The 13,356-nt window shown below is 46.0% G+C and overlaps 1 protein-coding gene across 5 annotated transcripts in view; it reads left to right on the top strand.

Moving 5' to 3' along the window:
• The window catches only part of LNX1 (ligand of numb-protein X 1), a 121,312-nt gene that overhangs the window by 54,111 nt on the left and 53,845 nt on the right, over window positions 1-13,356 (top strand). Inside the window, exon 1 of one of the 5 annotated variants that reach the window (XM_028744385.2) lies at window positions 578-1,019. The exons of 3 other annotated variants lie outside the window; for them this stretch is intronic. In XM_028744385.2, coding sequence (XP_028600218.2) covers window positions 928-1,019 — 92 coding nt within the window. In that variant the 5' untranslated portion in view covers window positions 578-927. Of the gene's footprint in view, window positions 1-577; window positions 1,020-13,356 lie in introns of those variants that run through there. One more of the 5 variants, XM_028744386.2, reaches the window with a different exon arrangement.

The following is a 13,356-nucleotide window of genomic DNA, read 5'->3' as shown; positions in this document are numbered from 1 at the left end:
GAAAGATGGAAGGGAAATCCATGGCTGCCAGCATGTTTTCCTTTTACCTACCCTAGAGTGATGAGCAGAATGCATCACTTGATTACATGCTGTGCACTTGAGCGCTGCCCATCAAGATGTTGTCGTTAACGAAGCAGCCTGCTTATTTAATGGGATACCAAGTCCAAGTGTTGGAAAGGGTGTAAACCTAAATTGCATTTGTTTTCATGTTAAATCCACTTGCAATACTTGCTCCCCTGCCTGCACAGTTTGCCAAAATCAAATCTGGATTGGATAATCAGAAGCCTTCCTGTTTTATAGCTCCCTGCTCCCTCCATCTGGCTGAAGCAGATCAGACAGCGTCATGATGGAGCGTTGAAAGGACAGTCCATGTTTGCAGTATACGTCTCCTGCTTCTGACCTGCCTGTGTGGCTTCCCATTTTGCCACGTTCAGGTTCCTTCCTGCCCTCTTTTTGTTATGCAGCCGAGCTCATAGCCCATCTGCCTCTCCGACCAGTGATGTAAATGTACCAGCTGCTTCTGAGGAACCACTCTGAAGAGTGCAGGAGGCAGGTCTTTTCCCTGTGCATCAGCCTGCTTTTTTTGCAGCAATAAGTCACTGCCTCGCCTCGCACCAACCATGCTCTGCTCTCCCTTAAACCCTCACATCTAACCTCCATCTGAGAATCAGATCAAGTAATCCTCTTACAGGTCAATGATTTTTTCCCCAGCATAGCTTCATTTAAGGGATTTGCATTAGTTCATAATGTGCTCTCGATTGTGTTGAAATTGAAAGGCTTGTTTAAAAAACGAAGGGGGGGAGGCTGGAATTGGCTGGCATAAAAAAAGCTTGAAGTTCTGTGTCCCATCACAGAGAAATCAAGAGGCAGAGACAGAGAGAGAGAGAGACAGAAAGGGGCAGCAGTTTTAAATCTTGCGCTTGGAAAATGAAGGCTCTGCTGTTGTTGGTTCTACCATGGCTAAGTCCTGCAAACTACATAGACAATGTGGGGAATCTGCACTTCCTGTACTCAGAGCTGTGAGTACTCACAGTTGTGATGTTGTGGTGGTGTCTCTGTGTTGTGTCTCTGTGTTGTCTTTTTAAAAGGAATGGAAAAAAGATGTCCCTTTGTTACTTCTCCTTTCGTACCTGTGTGTGTACATATGTATGTGTAATAAATGAATAAGCCTGCTTAACTGTCAAATACCTAATCTGAGAGGCTTGGAACAAGAATGCCCCCTTTTTTTTGGCACTTTCTCTTTTTAAAGTGCTGGGAAAAGCTGAGACGAGCATTGTTTTCCTTCCCTACTTCCATTTGCTGAGTTGCTTTTTGGGACTGAGAGTCTTTTTCCCTGGACTAGATTCAGGCAGATGTGCAGAACACTCTGTAGATGAACCGGTAGCTAGCCTACACACTCTCTCACTTGCTGAGAACCTTTTCACAATGCATAATTTCTGTAGGGATGTGAAAATGTGCCCCATTTCTGTCCACAGTCAGGATGTTAATTTTCTTTAACTCTGCTTTATTTGGATCATCATTGGGGGGGGGGTGTTGGTGTGTGTGTGTGTGTGAGAGAGAGAGAGAGAGAGAGAGGGAGGGAGAGAGAGAGAATATAAATGCTAATTTCCATATAGATATATAGATATATATGGCAGCGTAGCTCATAAACGATGCTTGTTGAGTTAGCTTGTAAATGTCACGATGAATTGCCTTCTGAATGCTGATTATCCTTATTGAGGTTTTTGGGTAGCAATGCCTAATCTGTAAAATATGTTCCAAAGTGAAATGGATTTAGTGAAGTACGGTGTGACACGTTAGGAAAATTCATATAGGGCATGCATAATTTGCCTTTAAAATGCATAAAATGATGGTGATGATATGGTTTCAAGGGGGGCATTTCAATAATTGCTGTAACATGCAGTGGCTGAGTGCGAGCGTGAGCACATGTATGTCTAGAAATAGTAATTTGCCTGGGTCATTGCTGCTAGCATTTTGAGAAAACAGTGTAAAAGGCAACTATTAATATTTCCGGGACCTTTACAAGGAGCATTCTGAATTTCACTACAGGTCACACAGTCCCCCCCCCCCCCAAAAAAAGAAATTGGTATGATACATGTAGCTTAACGGTTTAAAAAGATCATTAGGGAAATAACGGTTAGTGGAAGCAAATTGTAGAGGATCAGGATCAAACCAGACCAGATAAACTTTCATAATAGAGACAATGGCATCTGGGACATCAGTTTCCAGGAAAACAAACAGATGAGATTAATCAGAGCATACACAGAGAAAACTCCTCCCCGTAGTTGTTTCCTAGGGAATTCTGTTCCATTCCTGTCACTCACAGAGGGCTACTATGTACAGTAGCTCCTCGACTTGAATTTATTTTGCCCTCCAACCTACAAAACCCTTAACTGCACTTTGATTGCTATTCTTGTTGACATGCTCTTTACCCAATTGGTTTGCTGTTGGATGTGCCTCGCCAGTTATCAGCAACAACCAAATCTGTTTAGTGCTTCACTCTGCTGGGGGGAGGGGAGGGGAGGGAACAAATCAACCACAGCACAGAACTGCATGTGAACTGGGTCACAGCAGCAAAATTAGGGTATGAAACCAGCAAATATTGCTCCTGTTGTAAAGAAGTCAGTGCAACAAGGCTAGAATGGGACACTTACATTTTGTGTGTGTGTGCCTAGGTTTCAATGCAACAAGGATGCACTATGCTAATCTAGAATGCTGTGTGTGGCTGGGTTGGATTTCTCTGTTCGGTGAATGAGCAAGGCATCTCAAAGTGTGTCTTTTTTATTTTTGTTGTACTATGGAGGGGCATGAGAGCTATGATTCACAACCCTAGATATGTGGAAAAGACTGAAGCGAGTTAGAGGCTCTCTGCCTTGAAGCTGGTAGTGTCTCTCCAAGGGATAATTCTTGAAACAGGACATGCCAGGGATTGAACTTAGGACATTCAGTATGTGAAACATGAACTCTACTCTTAATAGGCCTCCTATCTCTTCTTTATTATGATTCCACATATACTAGAACTGAGCCTTGGCAACAAAGGCATGCTTTTCTGCTCAGCCTGGTGAGCAGCAGCTAAAATTAAATCCTGCCTGCAGCGCTACTCAACAAGAATTCCAAATATTAGTCAACACTAATATTACAGATTTGCAGAAATATATTGTCAGCCCAGCACCTGTTGCTGCCCCCAATACGTCTGTCTTGTGTGGTGCATTGGTGCCTTTCAGGGTCCCTTGATATGTTGCAGAGGGTGCTGGGTTGCCACTCTTAGATCACACATAAGCCTCTCAAGTAACCAATAGATTGCTTGTTGTTGTTGTATTTTGTTGTTATCCTGTTCTGTTCTGGCCTGGCTGCACTCCAGCAAAGAATTGAACTTGAGCAAAGTGGTTCATCAGCAGGAAACAGGGCCAAGCAAGTGGATCAAAGCTGTGCAGGACCTTGGACAGTTCCCAGAGACTATGATCTGCCCAGATGCCCAGATCAAAAGTATCCTTCTGGACTTGATGACTGCCAGAGTGAAGGGGCAGGGAATTTGAAGAAGCTGCGTCTGGTTGACTTACACTGTGCATTCTGCCTTCCCCTAGCAGAGCAAACAGCCTTGGATGGTGTACTGGGCAGATTCAGGCCTATCCACACTTCCTCTTGTTTTGTTGCTTTCCCCCAGGGAAAACTGCTCTTTAGTGCTCAGTCAGAGCAAACAGCAATTCGGGTTTTCTCCAATTTGACATCTGCTCTTTAGTAATAAAGCAGAACAAATTTTCCTGGGAAAGCTGCAGGCACAGTACAAGCAGAAGTGTGAATGGGCCCTCAGACTACTCACCTGAAAAGACTGAGCTCCTTCTTCCACGTTGGGAGTCTGGTAACTTCTCAGAGATGTTTTTGGTCATTTCCCTCACAGTCTCTATATCCAAAGGGCTTTGAGGTGATAAAGTCCCTTTGGCAGATGATTCTGGTTCAAAGTCATTATCAGAAGGTTTCACATGGGAAACAGTAAGAGGCTGGATCACTCCAGTTATCAGTTGGACCCAGTGCTATTTTTCTAGAAAAAGAGGTGCCGAAACTCACATGAACTCTGTTCTCTTATAATGGCAATGGTGCCCACCTGAGAGGTGCCAGAACTGAGTTCTGCCTGAAAAAAATGCCCTGGTTGCACTACTGCTCCAAACCAGTGCATGCCTGGACTCCAGTCAAGAGTTTTCCTCAGTGGTGCTGGAAGGACATTTTTTTTAATGTCTGAAAATAGGTGGCCTTGTGTTGGGAATAAAATTAAGACATTTTAACCAGTAAGGGTATAATGGTCGATTGATGACTATGACCTATGCACGTTTACACAGAAGTCACCATGGGGCTTGTTCACAAGTAGGTGTGCATCCAGTTGTAGCCTCAAAAGTATATACGTAAATAGAAACAGTCCTGAAAACTTTTAGCCAGTCCACTTGCCACAAGAGAAGGAAGTACTTGGCTGGCTCCTTCTGGAAACTGCAGTCACCAAAAGAAATGATACTACAGCCATGCTGTGTAGCTCCTCTTCCATTTCAACCCCATAATTCAGATGATCAAACAAGCTCCTCCCTCTGTGTTCAGAAGCATGCCAAGCCGGGCATTAGGTTTCCTGATGTACACAGGGATTGTCTTTCAGCTGCCACACAGATCAGTGAAGCCCTGTGGTTTGCAAGGTAAATGGGCTGAGGGCGTGTGTGCGGCTTTGTCCCCCTCCCCACCCTTGTACTCCATGCAAGAACTGCATTGCGTGCTTTTGCTCCAGGTTTCTTGCTTTTGCTTGCTTGCTTCTGCAGCCTTGACCTCATGAGACAGGCAAATGAGGACATTACAGCACAGCTGATTCTATGCAGCTTGAACTGTGGTAGTGTTGGAATTTGCTGCAGACAATGGTTAACGGGCATTATTTTTAAAAGGTGTTTGTCTCAAGTCTTGTCTGCCCAGATGTGTCTTGGTGTTCACACAAGAGACAGCACATATTTAGTTACCACGTTCATTGATGCTTTGGGTAGGTAATCCACATCTGAGTCTTTGAAATGCATGTCAAGACTCAATCCCAGGCAACCTTCTTTCAACCCGAAGATGACTTCTGCCATCATTTTGTTGCACTGTACATTTAAAGGGAATGATCTGAGCCTTCTTTGTCCTATCTGTGACAGGTAGCTGTCTCATATTGAGCCAGACCATCCAGGTTGGTGTTGCCTACTACACTGACTTGTAGAAGCTTTTGTGGGTTTCAGGAAAGAGATTTCCCAGCCTTACCAGGGAAAATATCTGGGATATTTTGCATGCAAGGCACGTGCTCTATGACTGAGCTAGGGCTGTGTTAGGCTGTGAGACAGTAATTGACTCAGTGAGCTTTATGGGTAAAGAGATCTGCAAGTTGGCCTACCAAGTCCTTGTTCCCATTCTCATAGCAGTGTACTGTGAGGCCCCAGGGCAGACAAAAACCCTTAGGTATCATAAAGGCCAGAATCTTTGCAATCCCCGATACAGCCTCTGCTAGGAACATTTGAGATATATGGGGGTTTATCTTCTATTGCTTTCCCGCCCCCGCCCCCCGCAACATGCTCTGACAAATCTCTGCTGCTGTCTTCTGCCATATAAAAGGATGGATAGTGCAACTAATGCAATTTAAATGAAAGCACTAACATATTTTACCCTCTGGTGCTCATGGAAAGCGCTTCTATATTTCAGGGGCAGCATTTGGCTTCAGTTGATGTCATGTTGCATGTAGTATCTGCTCCTGGCTGCTTTGTGACAGTTTTCAGAAACAGTAACATCGGGCAAAGTCAGTTAGGGACAGGGTTTCTGTAGCAAACCATCAGAATCAAGCTAGCTGCTGAAGTTAAAGCAGAGCAAGGCAAAAGGTAATACTGTCATTACAGTCCCGCCGAATAAATAAGGAATTCCTCCATTGGGGTTGAGTTTTATGCGTATGTTGCATGAAGGGAGCTGCCTTGCATGTTTCCTCTTGTATGGCATGCCGAAATGGAAACGGGGACAACCAATCTGGTTGCAGTGTGTGCTGCATTGGATAGAGAGCTGATTCAGAGCAGGGAGATCTAGATTCAAATTTCCACTCGCTGGTGTAAACGCACCTTCTCACAGCCTAAAGGAGGTATCCTAGGTGGCTGTGAGCTTCCAGGAGGGTAAATCTCGTTTAAACCACCCAGAGGTCACTGTCTGAAGGAACACTCTGAACACTCATGCTCGTTGGCTACATTCAAATGAAGGAAAGCTATTGCATCTCAACCCTTTTCTGGTTACTGAACTAACTTTGTTGCACTGCATTCTTCATTAAATTATCTTTCCATTGATATATAATTTTATAGTACTACAGTGGTACCTTGGGTTACATACGCTTCAAGTTACATACACTTCAGGTTACAGACTGCTAACCCAGAAATAGTACCTCGGGTTAAGAACTTTGCTTCAGGATGAGAACAGAAATCGTGCAGCAGCAGCGGGAGGCCCCATTAGCTAAAGTGGTACCTCAGGTTAAGAACAGTTTCAGGTTAAGAATGGACCTCCAGAACGAATTAAGTATTTAACCCGAGGTACCACTGTACTAGGGACGCGGGTGGCGCTGTGGGTAAAAGCCTCAGTGCCTAGGGCTTGCCGATCGAAAGGTCGATGGTTCGAATCCCCGCGGCGGGGTGCGCTCCCGTTGCTCGGTCCCAGCGCCTGCCAACCTAGCAGTTCGAAAGCACCCCCGGGTGCAAGTAGATAAATAGGGACCGCTTACTGGCGGGAAGGTAAACGCCGTTTCCGTGTGCTGCGCTGGCTCGCCAGATGCAGCTTTGTTACGCTGGCCACGTGACCCGGAAGTGTCTCCGGACAGCGCTGGCCCCCGGCCTCTTAAGTGAGATGGGTGCACAACCCTAGAGTCTGTCAAGACTGGCCCGTACGGGCCGGGGTACCTTTACCTTTACCTTTTTACTATCACTGTACTACAAAAATAAGTGGTGGTATGAGCCATCAAACCTCGGAAATACACTTTCCCCAAAAGGTTTCCACAGTTTTGGCCACTAGTGTAGATAATACTGTGGGATGATGCTGATGAAAAGGATGGTGTATGGCTGACTGGTGATGACAGAACGCACCTAGAAAGGCATCTTTTCTCTTGTGCTGAGGATGGTGGTGCAGGGCTCTCTGAGATCCACTCGTTCAGCTCTCTCTTAGAAACTGCTGGCCGTGGTGTTGCTACGGCTCCATGCGGTTTATGCCTCTTCTCTGTGTGTGCTCTCAGCCCACAGGGGACACTTTGAATACTCAGCTGCATGCTAAGACACAGAAAATCAATTTGAAGCCCCAAAAGATAGAATGGCTGACGGAGAAGGTCACTAAACACTCACCAGCTGCTCTACTCCTTGAAGCTTGGAGGCAGATTCATCACAAAGGTCAAGGGTGCTTAATAAAAATATAATAAAAAATTAAAATCTGCCGGGTGTGCTTTAGTGTTACAAGGACAGACCTACAGGCAACTGCAGGGACTGAGCTGAGAATCTTCTTCTTGTCCATCATGAATAAATGGGTGGAGGGAATTGCTTTTCGTATTGCCAGAACAGAACAGTGTTGTCAGAACTATCAGATAAAGGCTGTGAGATCCATGATTGTCTCTGTCAGGCCGCCAAAGCTAGGCCAAACTAGGTTAATTGTAACAGATTAGGGCAGGGTGAGCTAGGCCTCCAATGTACGGAAGCAGCTCACTTTCATTCCATACTGTTAGGGTGCCTGCTGCGCTTGTTCCTCTTTGCTTCTCACCCCCAAGGATGGCCTTCCATTGGATAGATGGGACATTTGTCCAGGAGTAGGCAGGGCTATTTACCCAGCAGCCAGGTATGCAAGCATAACCCCACACTGCTCACCAGCAACATAGCCAGTCAGCTTGACTCCTTGGCAGTGGTTGCTCACAAACTGCTCACAAATAGAGTGGTGTTTAACATTTCTGGATGTTCCCCATTCTGCACCTAAGTCTGTGGTTCTGCGCTCACATTCTTTGGGGAGTAACATGAACTCAGCAGGACTTGCTTTGGATTTGGCTATATGGACCAGCTATAAGGCCCCTTGAGCCCCATGGCAAACTTCTGAATGTGCTGCAGTACCTCCTCCTGGCCCATATTGGCAGCAGTGGATAGCTAGCTTAAGGCACCAGTGATTCCCCCTTTCTGGCATAGTGAGCGGAGTCTGAACATCTGGTTCAAGACCTCTGGCACTTTATACAGTGCTATTGTTTCCACTAATAGGTGTTCAGTCAAACTGCTCTGTTAATTTGTACCATCACGTCTCAGTTAAGTGGTTTATAGCTTGTTAACATGTTTATTTAGATGTAAGTCCCAACACAACCTTACTTCCATTCAATTCATTACAGGGAGATGCATGGGTGCTGCTGAGCCATGCATCATTTTTCAGCTCTCTGGTAACATGTAGTTGAAATTTCTACTTCCAGACACCATTTCACTGCTTCCCGCTTGAAGTGGGTGGGGAAATGCAAACTGGTGATGTCTTGCTACATGTCTTTTCAACCATGCACCACTTAGAAGATTCAATGGGGAGATGGTGCTTGCCAGCCCTAAAGTATTTCTCTCTAACTGGAAGTTTGGACGTAACTTATTTCTTAGTTCATAAACTTTCATGCTCAACAGACTGATTCATCAGATGCACAAAGGAGATTAGAACGTAGTAGCTTTATGTATTCATAGATTTAAGTATACAGTGGAGGGCACATCAATTAGATAACAAAGAATACGTAAAGGCATTTTGACAGCTGAACTGAAATGCAGCAAATAAATTAGTTTTGAATGCAATTTTATAGATGGGGATGATGAAAAATGAGGCCATTAGTTTGCAGGATAAGATAGATCTAAAAGAACAAAACTGACGAGGGGAAATCAAACCTTAGTTAATAGCTTCTGACCTACATTTTCCCATCGTTCATTGTTGCCCAGTGAATCTTGCATTCAACAAGCCTAGATGCTCACTTCACCATCCTTCAGGCCCACAGCACAGTCTGTCTGAAGAGGCAGTCGAGTTCTTACATCCCAAGTGTGGTCTAACACGCTTTGCTGGCATAAGATGTACCAAACATGATATTGGCGTGCTCAGCCACGAGACCACCCCTTGTTTAATTGTTGCCAGCAGGCCTCTTTGATTCTTTTTGCACCCTACCAGCTGAGATCCATCCCTCTCCTATAAAGAAAAAAAGTTCTTATATTAGAGAAAAGGGATCCGGTAACAGATGCCAGTGGTCTTCAGTGAAACTAGATGCAGGTAGTCCTAGCAGGCTGCCCCACTTATAGCAAATGAAGTTCAAGGCGTTGTTTTCTACCCAGAAACAGACTATACTAAAACATTGTGATTTCCTAGCAGAAAATGTTATGGATCATTTCCAGTTGATATATTGAGACTTTTCTGACAACTGTTGCCCTTATTCACTCTTCCCCAAGGGGGGTGTTATGTTGTTGTTGTTGCAGGCAGGACAAAAAAAATGGCCCCCTGTTTAGGCAGAGAATAGTAAATATCAACTTTTCAGTTGTTGTTTTCCAAATAACCAGCTTACTTTGGAGTACCCATTCCCAAAGTTCCTGTTTCTAGCTCATTGGGAAGTACCCTAACAATGTTGACTCCCCATTAAGTCATTGAAGTTTAACTATATGTCCATATATCCAAGGACAACCAGATTAATGCATATGGCAGTGGACTGAATTCTGCCATTCCAACTATTTACGAAGTGAGTTAGGAAGTGAATCAGTTTGTTCATTATCTGCAAACACTACACTACACATCTGCTCTCAAATCAGGATAATATATATATATAATTTGCTGGGGGGGAGAGAACCATATATCATCCTTGCTCAAGATTCAGCCTTGAATATTAAATTCTTATTTTGAGAAATGCAAAGGGTTGAATTTACAGGTCTACTATCTCTTCTCTTCATTCTGCAAGATCCCCTTCCTTTGGCAAAGCCGAACTCCAACGGAAGGAGTCGGCAGAAGGAAAATATGGGATGCACATGCCTTTGTGTGTGTATTTTTCATGTACTTGCATACATTTTGGGCCCTCCCATTGCATTGGACTTAAGAGACCTTGTGTAATGGTCAAGGAATGCAATATTCATTTATCTTCTTCCGGGATCCCAATTTAATCTTGTATTACCCTTGATATAGCTACACAAGGAAAACATTAAGCTGGCCTCTCATTTTTCTTGGACTGTGCTTAGAATAAGCTGGCTAATGTGCAAATTATTTTGACAACTGATCCAAAACACGGGAGAAGACAAGTTTGTTGACATCTTGTTGGTGTGGTTTGAGGTTAAACAGGAAACTTTACAAATGGAGCATCATTAAGGTAAAGGTAAAGGTACCCCTGCCCGTACGGGCCAGTCTTGACAGACTCTGGGGTTGGTGCGCCCATCTCACTCAAGAGGCCGGGGGCCAGCGCCGTCCGAAGACACTTCCGGGTCACGTGGCCAGCGTGACATCGCTGCTCTGGCGAGCCAGAGCCGCACACGGAAACGCCGTTTACCTTCCCGCTAGAAAGCGGTCCCTATTTATCTACTTGCACCCGGGGGTGCTTTCGAACTGCTAGGTTGGCAGGCGCTGGGACCGAGCAACGGGAGCGCACCCCGCCGCGGGGATTCGAACCGCCGACCTTTCGATCGGCAAGCCCTAGGCGCTGAGGCTTTAACCCACAGCGCCACCCGCGTCCCAGGAGCATCATTACAATGCCATAAATGAAAAATGTATTATATAGGTTTTTTTTATTTGAACCTGTAAACCTTAGACCTCAAACACTGAAGACCATTACCATTTCCTCTATACTGAGATTAGGGCGATGCCCTTAAATCAGGTGTGGGGAACATGCAGCCCCCCATGATGTTGGATTCCAAACCCTATCAGCCACAGTCAGCATTGCCAATTGTGAGGAACGATGGACGTTGTAGTCCAATAATATGTGGAGGGTCGCAGGCTCACCCTGCTTTAAAGTGCAGCAACTCCAGCTGACCTCTTGAGTTGTTTGGTTGGGCCAACCTTGGATTAGAAAGGGGTTTGCATCTGAATTTTGACTATTTGTACACGTATGAAATTTGTTGATATTTTTGTACATCCCTCATTCCCTTTGGAAGCGCAGCTGTTCCCAGCAGCTGGGGTTTGAAGGGACGTGACTATATGTTCTGGCCATGTCATGTTCACGTAAAACTAGTGTCTTAATTCTACTTTTTAACACCTGGGAGGCTCTCCTAGAATTGTGTGTGTGTGTGTGTGTGTGTTTTGAAAGCCAGAATCTGCTCTAACATTCTTTATTACATGAATGTTTGTCCTTTGTTTTTGTCTGCTGTTCTTCCTCGCTAAATGTGCAGTGTGTACTTTTTGGACAACTGCTTAATCTCATGATTTGGAACATTGCTTGGGTCATAACTGTTGTTTTGCCACCATCACCAATGAGCCTTTTTTCCTTCCAAATTTCCTTCTCCCAGAAGAGATTAAATTCCAGGACATTCTTGTTGTATCCATCCAAGACATGAAGATGATAAGAGTGGACAGTAATGGTTGCTACATTTCACATTGCATGTGCACAGCTTTTGAATTTGGCAACTGTAGTAGAACCGAGAACTTTCAGATGGAGAGTAGATGTAAAGTCTCATTAGCTGCATGCCAGTAGCAGACCAGATTACAGAAGGGGGAGAAATTTGGCTGGGCTTTCGATTTAATACAAATCTAGTGCATTCAACTTCCAGTATGCAAACTGAAACACAGCTATCCTTCGAGGTTCACACCTTTCCAAATTTTGCAATGAGGTTCTTCAACCAAAAGACATGTCTAGGAATGCATATGTTAGGGACAAAATGCAGTTCAAAATGCAAAAATTGTTTGCAAAATATTTGGCAAGACTGGATACAAAAATGCATCTAGGAGAACGCTGCACTAAAACGCTGATAAATTTTCACTAGGACTTTTTTAAAATCACAAACTTGATGCAAAAATGTAGCAAAGGAATAAATGAGAAACAGAGAGAAACTGAAACTGGCAGCTACGTACGCCCATAAATCAGATTAATGCATATTTCAGTTTACTGCAAGCTGGTGCCCTCCAGCAAAGTCTGGAGGGCACCAGCTTGGGGAATGGTGATACAGCTCTATATACCGTATTTTTCGCTCCATTGGACGCACCGGACCATAGGACGCACCGGACCACAGGAGGGGAAGAACAGGGAAAATTTTTTTTTTCTTGTTCTCCACCTCTAAAACAAGGTGCGTTCAAGGTACATTCACCCAGGCTTGTGGGGCTGGTGGTGGGGGGAAGCGCTGCTTTCCCCCACCACCAGCCTCAAAGATCCCTGAAGCCTTTGGAGCGCAGCGCCCGCTGCCCTGGAGAGGCTGTGCGCACAGCCATCCCCAAGCTAAAACAGCGAGACGGAGCCCTCCGCCTCGCTGTTCTGGCTTGGGAACAGCCTTGCTAGCTTCTGCAGGACAGCGGGGATTAAGGCACCCCGCTGCCCTGGAGAGGCTGTGCGCGCAGAAATCCCCAAGCTGGAACAGCGAGACGGAGCCCTGCGCCTCGCTGTTCTGGCTTCGGAACAGCCTTGCAGCTTCTGCAGGACAGCGGGGTGAAGGCACCCCGCTGCCCTGGAGACGCTCTGCGCGCAGCCGTCCCCAAGCTGGAACAGCGAGACGGAGCCCTCTGCCTCGCTGTTCTGGCTTGGGAACAGCCTTGCTAGCTTCTGCAGGACAGCGGGGTGAAGGCACCCCGCTGCCCTGGAGACGCTCTGCGCGCAGCCGTATCCAAGCTGGAACAGCGAGACGGAGCCCTCTGCCTCACTGTTCTGGCTTGGGAACAGCCTTGCTAGCTTCTGCAGGACAGCGGGGTGAAGGCACCCCGCTGCCCTGGAGAAGCTGTGCACGCAGAAATCCCCAAGCTAGAACAGCGAGACGGAGCCCTCCGCCTCGCTGTTCTGGCTTGGGAACAACCTTGCTAGCTTCTGCAGGACAGCGGGGTGAAGGCACCCCGCTGCCCTGGAGAGGCTGTGCGCGCAGAAATCCCCAAGCTAGAACAGCGAGACGGAGCCCTCCGCCTCGCTGTTCTGGCTTGGGAACAACCTTGCTAGCTTCTGCAGGACAGCGGGGTGAAGGCACCCCGCTGCCCTGGAGAGGCTGTGCGCGCAGAAATCCCCAAGCTAGAACAGCGAGACGGAGCGCTCCGCAGTGCTCCGTCTCCCTGTTCTGGCTTTGGGCTTAGCGGCGCAGCCTGCATTCGCTCTATAGGACGCACACACATTTCCCCTTATTTTTTGGAGGGGAAAAAGTGCGTCCTATAGAACGAAAAATACGGTACTTAACCATTCTTCAGCTATAA

This window comes from Podarcis muralis, chromosome 9 (genome assembly GCF_964188315.1).
Source record: "Podarcis muralis chromosome 9, rPodMur119.hap1.1, whole genome shotgun sequence".
Lineage (NCBI taxonomy): Eukaryota > Metazoa > Chordata > Lepidosauria > Squamata > Lacertidae > Podarcis > Podarcis muralis.
Note: the sequence above shows the minus strand (reverse complement) of the source record. Positions and strands in the feature narration are given on the sequence as shown.